This window comes from Triturus cristatus, chromosome 7 (assembly GCF_964204655.1).
Source record: "Triturus cristatus chromosome 7, aTriCri1.1, whole genome shotgun sequence".
Taxonomy (NCBI): domain Eukaryota; kingdom Metazoa; phylum Chordata; class Amphibia; order Caudata; family Salamandridae; genus Triturus; species Triturus cristatus.
In genome coordinates, this window is record NC_140590.1 from 1,360,240,208 (window position 1) to 1,360,254,763 (window position 14,556).

The following is a 14,556-nucleotide window of genomic DNA, read 5'->3' on the forward strand; positions in this document are numbered from 1 at the left end:
ATTCAGGGGGCGTGTCAAGGCCACTGGCATACTGTAAGTCGAGATGAAAGCTAGAAGCAGTATAATGAGGGGCTAGTAAGTCATTAGCCTCCTCATCATCTTTGTCATCAGGTTGGGCAGATTGAAGACCTTGCATTGTATCACAGTTAAAACTCCAAATTAGACTGGAGGGAAACCTTCCTCCATAGCTGGCTGTGCTTTTGTGATTGCACAGCGTGACAAAGGTTGAACCCTAACGAGGAAGGATCCAATGCAGAGCCTGAGTTGAAACTCGCCCGAGCTGCGGTCAGAGCCAACGGAGCAATGACTGGTCCGGCTTGCATCATAGGAGGGGACACGTGGCCTAGAAGTGGAGTGGGCTGACTTAGCCCAGGTACAGTGTGTCGTGAAATTATCTGAGCCCTCATTAGGTTCATGAGGCCAAAGGTGCATCAGAGGGAGCTGGATTCAAGCTCAACAGCTTGGAGCCGAGTGAACACTGACCAAGGAACTCTGGTGCCTCAGCTTCAGATGCGGGAACAGGTTAGAAGACGGAGAAGCACAAGGAGGTCAAAGACTAGTTTACTTTTCCTATGCTTCTTTTTTTGGCTTGGCTTGTCACGCACCTTCACCTTAGACTTACCTGACAAGAGCGAGCTGGATAGGGATCGCCCTGCAATCTGGAGAGGGAATTTAACTTATTTCTGGAACTCTTTGACAAAGAGTTTGGCTTCCTACTCCCTGGTGGCTTTGTGAGGCATCAGGGGGTGACGGGATTGTTTTTAGTTTGATTCTGTAACCTACATCTGCTTCAGCAAATGAATCTTGGAGAGCTATTTCAACAAATTGGCAAGAAATTTTGAAAATGTTGAAATCAGTAGGAGTGAAGCTCTAATCCCCATCGAATGCCAGAGCGCGCAGGGGTGGCATGTTTATGCAGCTCCATGTAGTTATGTCAGACGGCGAGATGGAGTTGTGACTGAGGCAGGTGGCACGACCTGCTGGTATGTAGAAGCTATTGCTTTACTCTCTGAAGAACCTCTGGAGGCTGGACAAGAGTCACAAAGTGAGGGATTGGCAGTTAGAAGTATCCACCAGAAATTTTCTGTTCATGTTATGGCAGACACTTATGTCAAATGAGTTGAAAAATCATTTGTATGGTTCTCCCAATAGTTCCCTCAGTTTGGAAGTGCAGTTTTATAAATTACATCTAGTTCATCCAGGCGCCCATTCAGAGCCTCCATCTGAAAGGAGTTATTCAGAAGGTGTTGGAGAGTCTTGTAGGTTAGGATGATTTTTGCTACATTGTCTAGGATTGTTATTTTCCGCTTCCCACACATCAGAAGAATTTCATTTCTCCAAGGCATTCCGTTTCGGTTAGCAACTACTGTCGCTTTATAGATTTCTGTCCTGAATATCGGTTCTCGCATTTCTCTGTACACTCTTATTCCTTGTGTTATGGTTGGTTACTGTTCAGTTCTTTCTCTTGGAAAGACAGCTCAGTTTTTTGGAAGTCAGGAGGGTTGTTTCTCTGAAAACGATGGGTATTTACCTTAGCATACTGTAACTCCTGAAATCTGTGAAGACAGAATATTTTTATGAGCCCTCAAGAAGGGAGTTGCATCTTGCTTGGTCAGGCAATGCCTGGTCTGTCGATTGTGTAAAATGGGGTGCAGAGATAAATTATTGTGGACTCGTGCCCATTCCTGCAATAGATAAGGTCCCACTGTAGAAGTCTATAGCCTCTCGCAGAATTTTCAGGTAACTGATATTGTCTGTCTCTTGCCATATGAGGGGCGCATCAAGCTAATGCCAGCCATGTCAGGCTGGCAACATTAACATAACCATCCCCACTGGTTCTATAACGTGTAGTAACGTACCATGACACAATTCCACATGCTCTGAATATGACAAAGAAACCTCGATGTATTGGTACGGCTCACATTGGGCAGGTGGATTAGCAGGTTTGTACTTCATAAAGAATCTTCTGTTACCATTGGCTGCGGCTACAGCTACCCAAGTGTAATCCATTTCAAAAGTGAACTTGGGATCTACACCTATAAGAAACATATGTCTTCCTCCTACCAGTGGGTACCTCCTACTATTGAACAGGCTATAAGCAAAGGGTGCACGTTGTATGGTACTTCACCCACGGATTCCAAAGACTCTGGTACTAATCAGTATTTGGAGTTTCCTTTGTATCTGTTAATCTTATAAAACTTTGGTAGGACACAGGTACTCCTTTTTTAGATCCTAGGACTTACGGATGTTGTTGATACCGTAACCCTGTGTAACTAAAAATTGTGCTTGCAAGAGCATGTTTCCATGTTGGGCACCATTGTTGCAACTCTTCTCCCATGTTTCGGGGCACACCAAGTTAGATATCCTTAGGGCCCAGAGAACTCTTCCTCTGTGGAAGAAGGGTAAAATGATATTCCTCTCACACCGCTCTCCAAGGGCAACACACATTGCAAGAAATTATTTTTGAAGAAAACAGACCTGCTAAGGGATTACCCCATTTAAAAAACCCCAAACCAGTACATTCCAAATAGGTGTCATAATATTGGGATTTATTATACCCTAGCATAATGCTACACAAGCAGATGAGAATATTCATGATCATAATGCAAACACTATTAAAAGCAAACAAATTAAAGAGAATAAAAATGCTAAACATTACACTTTCTTAGTAGGAATCATTGCCTAGATTTGTTCTTGGATCAGCCGAGCTATGTAAAAACTCTTTACATACCTAGTTAAGATTCAAGTGACTGGGCCATTCACTTATCAGTTTGAAGATCCTTGGTACGGCACAGCCCTCAGGCATGTAGATGGCCATAGGAGAAATAGGGTTAATGAGTCAATTTACCTGAATACATTAGTTGTCTTGAGAGGGTAGGATTGCCAACCGTTGTTGAGTGCAAGTGGTTGGTAATTTGTTGCCGGGCGCGAGCACTTGGTAATCTATTTCTGGCCTCTGCAAGTGAACTGTTGGTGATGAAGGTGGGCTGGCGACATATCTCAGTTCATGACGACTATGAGGATGGCAATTTTTACAACTTTCCATAAGGTCATACGGTGTTAGCACTATCACACTGCTATGCTCACAGCCAAATATTGTAAGGCTCTATAGGCTTATACCCTAAAGAGGTCATTAGAAGGGGTAATTAGTAGGGCACTATGGTAAGACACAAACTATTGTATATCAAACACTGATGAAGTAAAAAGTATCAAGAGGAAAAAAAATAGCCACCCGATTTGGAAAACCACACTATATCGTGTCATTAGACTCTGAGATGGGGTGTCTTTGATGCAATCAGGATTCCCTTAAATACTGAGAATGTGTGAGGTGCCATTTCCTTGATATCTCGGTCATCCCAATGAGCAGAGAGACTCCAGGTTGCGGTGATTTACCAGATGCCGCGTGATTTTGCTTAACTGACAGAAAGTGGGCTGTTCCTTGCTAATTCCTTGTATCTCCTTGAGCAGATACTTCGGAAGGGGGCTTGTAGCCTAATACCATTGCCATTCTCTGAAGAGGTGAAGGTACTGCAGGGGAAGATTTTTGCTTTTGAGAGGAACTATGTAGATAGGAGCTACTGTCAATGGATAACTCTCATTGAAAACTATGGTTGTGTGTTGAAATAATTTTTATTTAGAGGTAGAGCAGTCTTCTTCACTTCGGATAGTATTTTACAAATGTAAAAAATATATACAGAACTCTTCAGTCTCAGGACTCTAATGCACAGATTTACTGTTCTTTTATTCTGACGCTCATGCGACGCTAAGCGGTGCAAAGGGTGATGTCAAATTTCTCATTCAAATGTTTTTTTCACTAAAATCTCGCTTCGAGCACACTGCAAATTATATTTACCTAGCACCAAACCCCTGTAAATATATGTAAAAGGTGTAACTGATTGGAGACAGTACAAACACTTCTGGGATTCCAGGAAGATCCAAGTAGTGAAGCCTAATTTTGTGTGAAGTGGTACAGCCAAATGAAAGTTTACGCAGATAATGGAAAAAGGAAACTCGCATTTTTCTACAGGCAATAAAATACATTTTTGCAAAATGACACATATTATGCGTTTTGCACATGGCCTGTTTTTGCCTATAAAAAAATTGTAGTGGAGGGTGTCCATTTACTCCAATTATCAAGGAAGATACCACTCTCTCTCCTTTGCTCTATGGTGGAAGGCTCACCCTCGTGCAAAATCAGTTTTTGCCTGAATGCCACAGATGACATACCCCGCCCCCTTGCACATATTTTTACCCTTATGCAAAGAAACTGTTGATATTTACACAGTGTTGCACAATTTTAGGAAATCTAGGCCTCTGTTGCAGATGGTGATGCTAATTTGTACATTGCAACGTAAGACATTGCCAATCCATGGTTAGCGCCAATCCATGGTTAACTTGCTACGGCACTGAACTGTAAGGTAGCGCTTAGTTTCCAGAACAACATTTTTTAGCCATTAATCATTTTAGAGAAGTAATCAACCATAAAAGCACAGTGCATATTAAGTAGAACAAAATACACAGGTGCTTCAGAAGTGTAAAGTCCTTACCCATTGATTTTAGTCCATAAGATTCACAAACGGTCATAAGTGGTTAAATTACCATTTTCTCACCGAGATCATCAGAAAAAGAAAAGAAGATGCACATGAGCAAACTCGATAATATATTGTCACCTAGCATCAAATACAATACAGAAAGGAACTAGGCATAATACACTACAAAGCGGATCCTCCAAAAGACTCCCCCACCCAAACTACAAAAACTGAATCACATAGACAAAAGTTCCAACAACCATACAACAGTTGCCAGAAAGTCAACCAACTTAGATGTCTCAAGGAACAGTAGTTCTGATCGCCAGTGTTTTTGGATTTTACAGACTCCAGGAACTAACAGGTGGCATCTGGGTGAGAAAACACATGCACTGATAGATTGTGAGTTCCTCTCCTTTACATCCTGCGGTTCCTTCCTTTGGTGCTGTCACCTGTGACAGATCAAATAACATGTGAATCCCATAGTTTCTCCTCAATAACCCTTTTTCTTGCAGCCAATTTATTTAGCTAGTCTCTCTGATGGAGCCCAAGTCTGCAAGGATAGTGCCCTTCCAAATGGAGCATCCGAAGCACCTCTGTAGACCCTGATAGCTCTGTGAGAAACCCATTAAGATCACAGTGCAGGAAAACTTCAACAAAAGGCATTTAATGTCCTCTTTCTGTAAGGTTGGCGAAACCCCATCACTGTCAGTCTGGGTGCCCGCATAGTGTATTCCAGCCTTACACCTTGGGTTTCACCTTAGTCACAGTCTCTAATGAACTCTGCTGCTGCTGTCTCCTGTAGGTGAATCTGCAGATCCATAGCTGTAGTTGTGCCTTTCAGCCTCTTTATGGCTCAGTTTTATCGAGTGACATGGATCAATCAATCAATAAGGAACATTTATAGAGTGCGCTACTCACCCGCGAGGGTCTCAAGGGGGGTGTGGGGGGGTGGGGGGGGGAGAGATGGTCCTGGGTTAGACGTAGGTGGGTGGGGAGGGAGGGAGTTCCACGTCTTGGCCGCCAGGTAGGAGAAAGATCTTCCTCCGGTGGTGGTTCTGCGAATCCGTGGGACGGTGGCGAGGCTGGCGGGTAGGTGTGTAGAACGTGAGGCGGTTTTTGAGGTATTCGGGGCCCCTGTCGTGGAGAGCCTTGTGTGCGTGGGTGAGGAGTCTGAAGGTGATCCTCTTGCTGACGGGGATCCAGTGCAGGTCTCTCAGGTGGGCAGAGATGTGGCTGTGTCAGGGAATGTCCAGGATGAGTCGTGCAGATGCGTTCTGTGTACGCTGGAGTTTTTTCTGTAGTTTGGCGGTGGTCCCGGTGTAGAGGGCATTCCCGTAGTCCAGTCGGCTGGTGACGAGGGCTTGGGTGACTGTCTTCCTGGTTCCAGTGGGGATCCATCGGAAGATCTTTCGGAGCATGCGGAGGGTGTTGAAGCAGGAAGAGGTAACGGCGTTGACTTGCTTGGTCATCGTGAGGGAGGAGTCAAGGATGAGCCCCAGGTTGCGTGCGTGGGCTTGGGGGGGGGGGGGGTGCCCAGAGCAGGGGGCCACCAGGAGTCGTCCCAGGCGGAGGGGGATGGTCCGAGGATGAGGACTTCCGTCTTGTCTGAGTTCAGCTTCAGACGGCTGAACTTCATCCATTCTGCGACGTCTTTCATTCCTTTCTGGAAGCTGGCTCTGGCGGTGGCGGGGTCGTTGGTGAGGGAGAGGATCAGTTGGGTGTCGTCGGCGTAGGAGATGATGTTGAAGTTGTGTTTGCGTGCGATGGCTGCGAGGGGGCTCATGTAGACATTGAAGAGGGTAGGGCTGAGCGAGGATCCTTGGGGTATGCCGCAGATGATCTTGGTGGGCGTTGCGCGGAAGGGCGGTAGGCGGACTCTGAGTTCTGTCGGAGAGGAAGGAGGTGAGCCATTCCAGGGCCTTTCCTTGGATCCCGGCGCGGTGGAGTCGGGTTGACAGGGTGCGGTGGCAGACTGTGTCGAATGCGGCCGACAGGTCGAGGAGGATGAGGGCGGCCGTTTCGCCGTTGTCCAGCAGGGTCCTGATGTCGTCGGTGGCTGCGATGAGGGCGGTCTCGGTGCTGTGGTTCGCTCGAAATCCAGACTGCGATGGGTCGAGGGAGTTGTTTGTCTCGAGGAAGGTGGTCAGCTGTTTGTTGATGGTTTTCTCGATGACTTTTGCTGGGAAGGGGAGGAGCGAGATGGGGCGGAAGTTCTTGAGGTCTGTGGGGTCCGCGATGGGTTTCATCAGGAGGGCGCTGATCTCCGCATGCTTCCAGCTTTCTGGGAAGGTGGTGGATGTGAAGGAGTTGTTAATGATGTACCGGAGATGGGGTGCGATGATGGAGTTGGCTTTGTTGAAGATGTGGTGTGGGCAGGGGTTCGCTGGGGAGCCGGAGTGGATGGTGTTCATCATGTGGGTGGTGTCTTCCGTGTTGACGGGGTTCCAGGTGCAAAGGGTGGTGGTGGGGGGCGTAGACTCTGTGGAAGGGTACGTGGTCTGAGCGCTGAAGCTGTCGTGTATATCGGTGATCTTGCGGTGGAAGAACGTGGCGAGTGAGTCGCAGAGGTCTTGCGATGGCGTGATGTCGTTGTTGCTGGCGCTGGGATTGGGGTTGGAGAGCTCTTTGACGATGATGAAGAGTTCCTTGCTGTTGTGGGTGTTGTTGTCCAGTCGGTCTCTGAATGCTATCCTTTTGGTGGTGTGGATCAGCTGGTGGTGTTTGCGGATGGCGGTCTTGAGGGCTGTCATGTTTTCTGTTGACTGGTAGTTGCGCCAAGTTTGTTCGAGGGTATGGCAGGATTTTTTGGAGTCTTTGAGATCGTCGGTGAACCATGAGGCTTTCTTGCTGTTGGGATTGCTTGGAGGGTTCTTCAGTGGGCAAGGGCGTCGGCGCAGTTGGTGATCCACTGTGTGAGGTTGAGGGCTGCTTCGTTGGGGTCCGTAGTGTAGGAGGGTTGGTTTTGGCTCAGGGAGGTGGTGAGCTGGTTGGTGGTGATCTTGCTCCAGCATCTACGGGGAGCTTGTTGCGGGCGGTGGTGAGTCGTGGTTTTCCTGAAGCTGAAGTGGACGCAGCTGTGGTCGGTCCAGTGAAGTCCGGTGGAGTGGCTGAAGGAGATGTGGTTGCTGGAGGAGAAGATGGGGTCAAGCGTGTGGCCGGCGTAGTGGGTGGGGGTGTTGACCAGTTGCTTGAGTCCGAGGTTGGCGAGGTTGTCTAGCAGGGTGGTGGTGTTGTTGTCCTTGTTGTTCTCCAGGTGGAAGTTGAGGTCCCCTAGGAGGATGTAGTCGGTGGAGGCGAGGGCGAGCGGGCTGATGAAGTCTGCGATGGCTTCGCTGAATTGTGTGCGTGGTCCCGGGGGTCTGTAGATGAGGGTGCCTCTGAGGGTGGTCTTGGGGTCAGTGTGTATCTTGAAGTGGAGGAGTTCGGCGGCGGTGAGGGTGTCGTCGGTGTTGGTCGTGATGCAGATGGTGTTTCTGTAGACAATGGCGATGCCGCCTCCGGCTTGGTTGATGCGGTCCCTCCGGGTGATCTTATAGCCGTCCGGGATTGCTATGGCGATGTCGGGGGCTGAGGGGGCGTTCATCCAGGTTTCCGTGAGGAAGGCGGCGTCCGGCGCTGTTGTCTCAAGGAGGTCCCAGAGTTCGACGGCGTGCTTGTGGACGGAGCGGGTGTTGAGCAGGATGCACTTGAGGTGGTTGTTGTTGGCGCCTGTCCTGGTGGGCGCGGTGCAGGTCCGGAGGCAGGTGAACTTGCAGGCGTGGCAGGTGAAAGCTCCATGGGTGCGTTTCGGGGTGGCTCTGAAGCAGGCTGACTGTCGGCCGGTGCTGAGAGCGTGGCGCTGTATCTCAGTCGGGTGGGTTGGCTCCGGCGGGGGCCAGGGGTCCTGGCACTGGGTGCGGTCCAGGCGCAGACGGGCTTGCCTTAGGCGTGCCAGCGCCGCGGCCGCTGCGCAGCCTCCCTATAAGTGGTAGTGGGAGGGAGGAGCAGCTGGGAGGCAGGAGTGGGGTGGCGAGTGGCACAGCGGGGGGCGTGGCCGCAGGGTGCAGCGGCGGGAAGGTGGACCGGGGGAGCGGGGCACGGGCAGGAGCGTGGGACCTGGGAGCAGGGTACAGAAGAAAAACGGGTCACAACAATGAAGAATAACGGGGACCAGGAGCGGGGTACAGAAGAAAAACGGGTCACAGGGACACAACAATGGAAAAATAACGGGGGACCAGGAGCGGGGTACAGAAGAAAAACGGGTCACAGGGGCACAACAATGGCGAAATAACGGGGGACCAGGAGCGGGGTACAGAAGAGAACGGGTCACAGGGGCACAACAAAAGCGAGAGGACAGCAGGCGCAGGGGGCTTACTTGGCAGCGGCTGGTACTGGCAGGCAGCAGCAGAGCACAGGAGGACCGTGTGGTGGCTGGGGGGCCACCTACCTGCTGGCAGGGTCAAAGGTCGCCGCTCCCTCAGTAGGAGAAATCTTGTCTGCAATCTCTTATTTTGGCCCTACATCTACTTGGAAGTCAAAAAGAATCTATTTCCTCTACAACATACAGGCAGTATGAGGGGCATCCAGACCTCTCTAATTTTAAGTGCCCTCCTGTGATGTAGCAGATTTATGCATCAAAACCTTTTGGATTATCAATTCCATTATGTTCAGTTCTTTTATTATAGTCAGCTCACCATGGACAGTAACCAAAATACAATTCATACAATACAAAAATATGATTTTTGTATACCACCTGGATTGCATTAAAAAAAGTTAAATCGACGACAACATATTTTAATTGTGTAAATGTTGCATAAAAATGCCATTGTATCTTTCATCATACTAGTAGTTCATGAGAAATAGAGATAAAATAAAATGCAAGACAATCGGTATACAAACTGGGACAGCCAACTCTAAGGTGAGCTATCGTCTGTATATTTTCTCAAGCACTAGTCACACAATCATCCCATTGATGTAATGTGCTGCTTGGCTCCTCTATCGTATGGCACTGACTCGACTTTTAGCAACATCACCGTTTTGCAGGCTCTTATATACCACAGACTCAGCCGCCTCATTTCTGAGCTCAAATCTCAAACGGCATTTTTACAGAACACTCACCCTCTGGATACATTCTCTAAAGATCACATGACAACAATCCTACAACTGCAAAATCAAAAGTAGGCACTCAACCGCTCATTTAAATCTTTCTCCCACCTCAGTATCACCACATAAAAAATTCTTTAAACAGTTATCAGAAGCTGTGCAAACCGAGAAAAGTCACTTCAGCATAAATTTACAATACTTCTTTAATTTAAGGCTGTAGCTTCACCATTTAGAAATAAAAAATATTCATACAAAATAATAAAACAAACATATACAGTTACTCACTTTAACAAATTAATTATACATTGCCAAATTAATAGTACTGATCCTGAATGCAATAGTGCCACATCAATAGTCTACAACTGCGGAAAAATACATTTTAAAATTATTTAGCTATACTACATAACCCAGGTGTTTCAGTGTTGCATAACATCTTTGAAAGTACTTTACTTACAGTATGCTTTCATGACTAAAACATACAAATGTCCTGCAATCCTGTAATTTCAAAATTTAGGAACTCCATTTGAAAAGTTAAAACACACATTATATATATATCTCTCTCTACATATAAAGATATATAGAGAAAAATATATATGTGTGTATTGCAAAGTTTCTGTGCCTTGCCTGGTCTTCTTTAAAACATGTTTTATTCCATTTGAATAAATAATTTCAAAATATTGACATTCATTTTTTTTTATTTTGGCATAGTATCATTCACTGCAGTATTAAGCAACATCCAGGGTCCGTGAAGCAGGAAATTGATAAATTTCCTCAAAATCAAATCTAGCATGTCTATGAATACAGATCAGAAACACAATTGGCAACTGGTAAATATGTTTCCTAGATTATGTGGTTCAAAAAGTACCACTAAGATTTGAATAATCACAAAATTCACACTCCGCCACCCGCTGTATCACCATTTTACTTTGATTGCATTACATGTCAGCAGGAAAAAATGTTTTAACACTAATGCTATAAACTGTTTTTCAATAAAGAAATAATCTTTTCAGCTAATGGGTCAAAAACACACCCAGGTGATCATTTTTTTTAAAATGGTTGTTCAATACAGTATGAAGAGCACTCCTAAAATATAGATGGGTACTTAAATGTTGAACTCAGTCCTGCTGAGCCCACCAGCATTACACTTCAACAAAACTTGAAAACTGCATATTACAGTACTCTCTCTTAATATATAGTTCTCACAGAATGCTAAAATCGGGCACATACACAAAAATAGATTATTTTACCTTAGATTAGCAAAACTATAAAAGACATTATTCAAAAGGGCCTTGTGTCTGTACAGTATGATGCAATTCACTTATCTCTACCCCCACCTGAAATTGTGAAGTTTAAATTTGTTGCCAAGCAAAAAAACACAGGAATGGCTTGTCTAAGCTTTGCTCAGACAATTCTATTTTCGTAAACACAGCACTGCCATGTGCAATAAACTAACACCTTTACATCTAAAAATACTCTTACCCCTGTTATGTTTTTGGTTTCTTGCTATTAAGACTGATTAGTCGGTATACAAACTAAAGAGCCGTGCGCACAACTGAAAGAGCCCAAATACACTGTTTCACGAAGGAGCAAAAATATACTATAAATGTCAAAAGCATTCTTACCAAATTTTACATTGTTAGTGGATGTAGCTTGCAGATGTTCACTATGTCAATCACCCGAGGAAAACCCCAAAAAGGATATATATTGTATAATTCAAAACATTGCCCCATTGCTGTGTACCAACAGATGACAAGGTCTATTTGTAAAGTAGTAAACAATAAAAATAGTGTCCCCAAACTTTTGCATAAAAACTGGAATAAAGGCTTATTTCTCATAGCCAAAAGGCTGTGTTCTACCTGAGTACAATTTTAAAACTGTGCAACATGCCAAAATATTAGTGTTAAGAAAAACATTTTGTGCTGCACTGGTACCTTTAAAAGTAAATCATAATTTAAACCCTAGCATGTGTTTTTTGCATCCCAGCTCCACAACTGCATATGTATAAACGGGATACATTCGGATATACATTCAGAGTGAAACACATCCAGTAAGCTAGTTATTGAAGTCCCTTCGACTACCCCAACTACCATACCCTACATTCAATGCTGAACAGACCACGTATTGAATTTTGAAATTCTCGGTGCACGCCCAAAATGTCTGCAAGTGTAAATAAGTGAAATAGTTATAGAAACCCTTCAGTCGCATACATTAGCATTCAAATAAAATTGAAATGGGCGCATGCTTACCCTATGCAAGTGAGCACTGAAGTTTGCGAATTAGACGAAAAGGGTGATTTCAACTTCTGCAAACTAGAGTACATAAATGCTTCGCATTTTACATTTCTTTTATACCTCTTCTATCACAGCTAGCTGCATGGCGGGTGAGTTGCTCCCTAGCAAGTCAACTACGTCGAAAAGCTTTTCAGATGCAAATCTTCTGCAAATCGTGGCTTTACAGAGAAATCTTTGGCACACATTCTGTTATTGGCAGTTCTTTGTTACATTTTTGTATACATATAGCTCTCAGCGTATACACCAAGTATATTTCCGAATAGCCTTAGTTTATGACAGTGTACGGATATGAATGACATCTTTGAACAAACATGGTCTTGCAGATGTTTGTCAGACAAGTAATGATAAGATGCCCTTCTATAAAGCTCATTTTCCACAGAACTTCAAACCTATCTTGCCAAAGCATAACGTGGCATTCTTAACCAAACAAAGGGAGGTATACAGTAATGGGCATGGACTGAAGCGTCTTCTCATGTGTTTCTCTCAGACATTGACTTTTCATTAGATATGTCATTTGTTTTCTTCTTGCAAAGGATCAATCTCATTCCTACACGATCAAAAGAAACCCCATGGTGCTATGAAGATTTGACTCTGCCATAGAACAAACTGCCCAGAAATTGAAAGTAGGATTTTATCCAATATATTGGTTTTATTAAAAAGATCAGCAAGCCAGCTAATCTTTAGCATGTAACAGAAGCAACAGCACTCTTAAGAATACTTCTTCCCTGAACTTCTTAATTATATATTCTTCCTGCAGAATACAAATCTACAGCATTATCAGTGTAAAAAATAAAACTATGTTATGAAAGGGAATAATCTGTTTTCAGAGCTAAATAATTCGTTTTTTTGTTAACAACCTGTTACTTTTTTTAAAGCTATTGTATATGATTTAAAAGCAAATTCCAAAATGTACATACTACTTATTTTAAGAATGAAAATTATGAAAAGGAAAAATGCAGGAAAAAACGTAGCAATTCTTTCCCAAGAATGAAAAGTCTTTCTTTTAAAATAACACAATAATAAACGTTACTTTGTTTTCAAAAACCTAAAATTTACAGCTGAAAACAAGAGTTTGCTTATGTTTCATAACTACTGTGCACCAAGACAGTTGAGCAATCAAACTATTCATTTAGAAAGTGAAATGTATCATTATAGCTGGCACTGATCATTTTTTATGACAACTACTCTTGGAGCGATAAATCTATTTGTAAGCAAAGGCAACAGATCCATCTTATAAAGTCTGCAGGTATGAAAAGGCCTTTTTCTAGAGTTGTATAACCTTACATATTTAGAATATTATTCTTTCAGATAGCTGGTACAGTAGCACATACAATGCTCGTCAATGACTACACATTCTAATTTATTTAATCTGAGGAGCTGATCTATCATTACTTATTGTTTTTCTTAGTTTTACTCCCCGTCGAATCATTGCTAACATATTAGTCTCGTTTGGGGTTAGGAAATCCGATTGGAGGCCTTCTGATTCTAAGCTGCCATCTGTACTAGGTATTCTCTGAAAATTAACAGCTGTTGCAGTTTGAGGTAATGGCCTACTTTCTATGATGCTGTTTACCGCTGCCATTTTTATGCTGGGGTTTAATGATATTTTCTGTGGACTTGTGGGCGATAGATTTGTGTGCATGGGATAATTGTAGGAGGGGTTTGGTACAAAAGCACAGTATGGTGATTGAATGGCATTGAGGCTTTGGGCTGATGTATAGATGCCATGCTTCACGTGAGGGAGGTCAGCTCTCACATCCTGGACATTTACAAATTCCTCACTGTTAGTCCGCCCACCAAAGAGCCCTGCAGTAAGTTCTGCATAGTTTGGTCCACCTACAGGTACCACTGGCGTTCTAATTGGGATGGGCATGCCACTTATTGTGCCGCGTCTGAAAACAGGTTTGCCAGAGGGTTTCCTCCTAATCGTGGCCACATATGGAGACCGCACAATTGGTTCTGGATCTGCAAGAAGGCTGACTGTAGAAGCAGGTCTCTTGGTCTGGAACATTCGCCTGTAATTCTGACTGATGTCGCTGTTTCGTGGAATTGTGGACGATTTGTCAAAGTCCAATTGGTCTGTGTCTTCTTGTTCCCCATGTAACGAGATGTAATCATATTCTGCAACTGGGGGAAACAATGAAGCGATTGAGTATATATAAAAGCAATGCCTGGCTGTTAATCACATTAAATGTACAAACAAAATCCATGATAATTGTTGACAACATTAATTTTGTTTTAGGGTGATGAACAAAAGCAATGATGGTGCTGCATTTGTGTGATGTGAGTGCAAACAGTTTGAAACAGATTTACATAAACCGAAATGTCAGATTCTTTGTGAATGCAACAATCATGTATGCAACAGGAAAAAGGATTATTAAAAATTGAACTGCTGTTAAACAAAAACAGGAAAGATACGCGATCCAGAAAAAGTTCCCAAGTATTCAACAATAACAGAAAATTCTCACGCATAATTAAATAGATCTCAACACCACGAGATTGTAACAAAAATACACAACATTTAAGGCTTAAATTGAGGTGCGTCCTAACCAGTTGGTCCATGTAACTCATCCATGCAATATACAGATAAACAAGTTATAACTGAGCAGATAAAAAATACAAAAATAAGCAAAGGGTGGTGACCAATACAAGTA

General features: G+C 44.1%; 1 protein-coding gene across 4 annotated transcripts in view; it reads right to left on the bottom strand.

Annotated features, from left to right (window-relative positions):
- Positions 1 to 9,796: 9,796 nt before the first annotated feature.
- LOC146812060 (protein MTSS 1-like) overlaps positions 9,797 to 14,556 on the bottom strand; it is a 509,468-nt gene continuing 504,708 nt past the window's right edge. For all 4 annotated transcript variants that reach the window (XM_085619068.1, XM_085619067.1, XM_085619069.1 and 1 more), the window contains one exon: positions 9,797 to 14,029. In XM_085619068.1, coding sequence (XP_085475194.1) covers positions 13,263 to 14,029 — 767 coding nt within the window. In that variant the 3' untranslated portion in view covers positions 9,797 to 13,262. The remainder of the gene's footprint in view (positions 14,030 to 14,556) is intronic.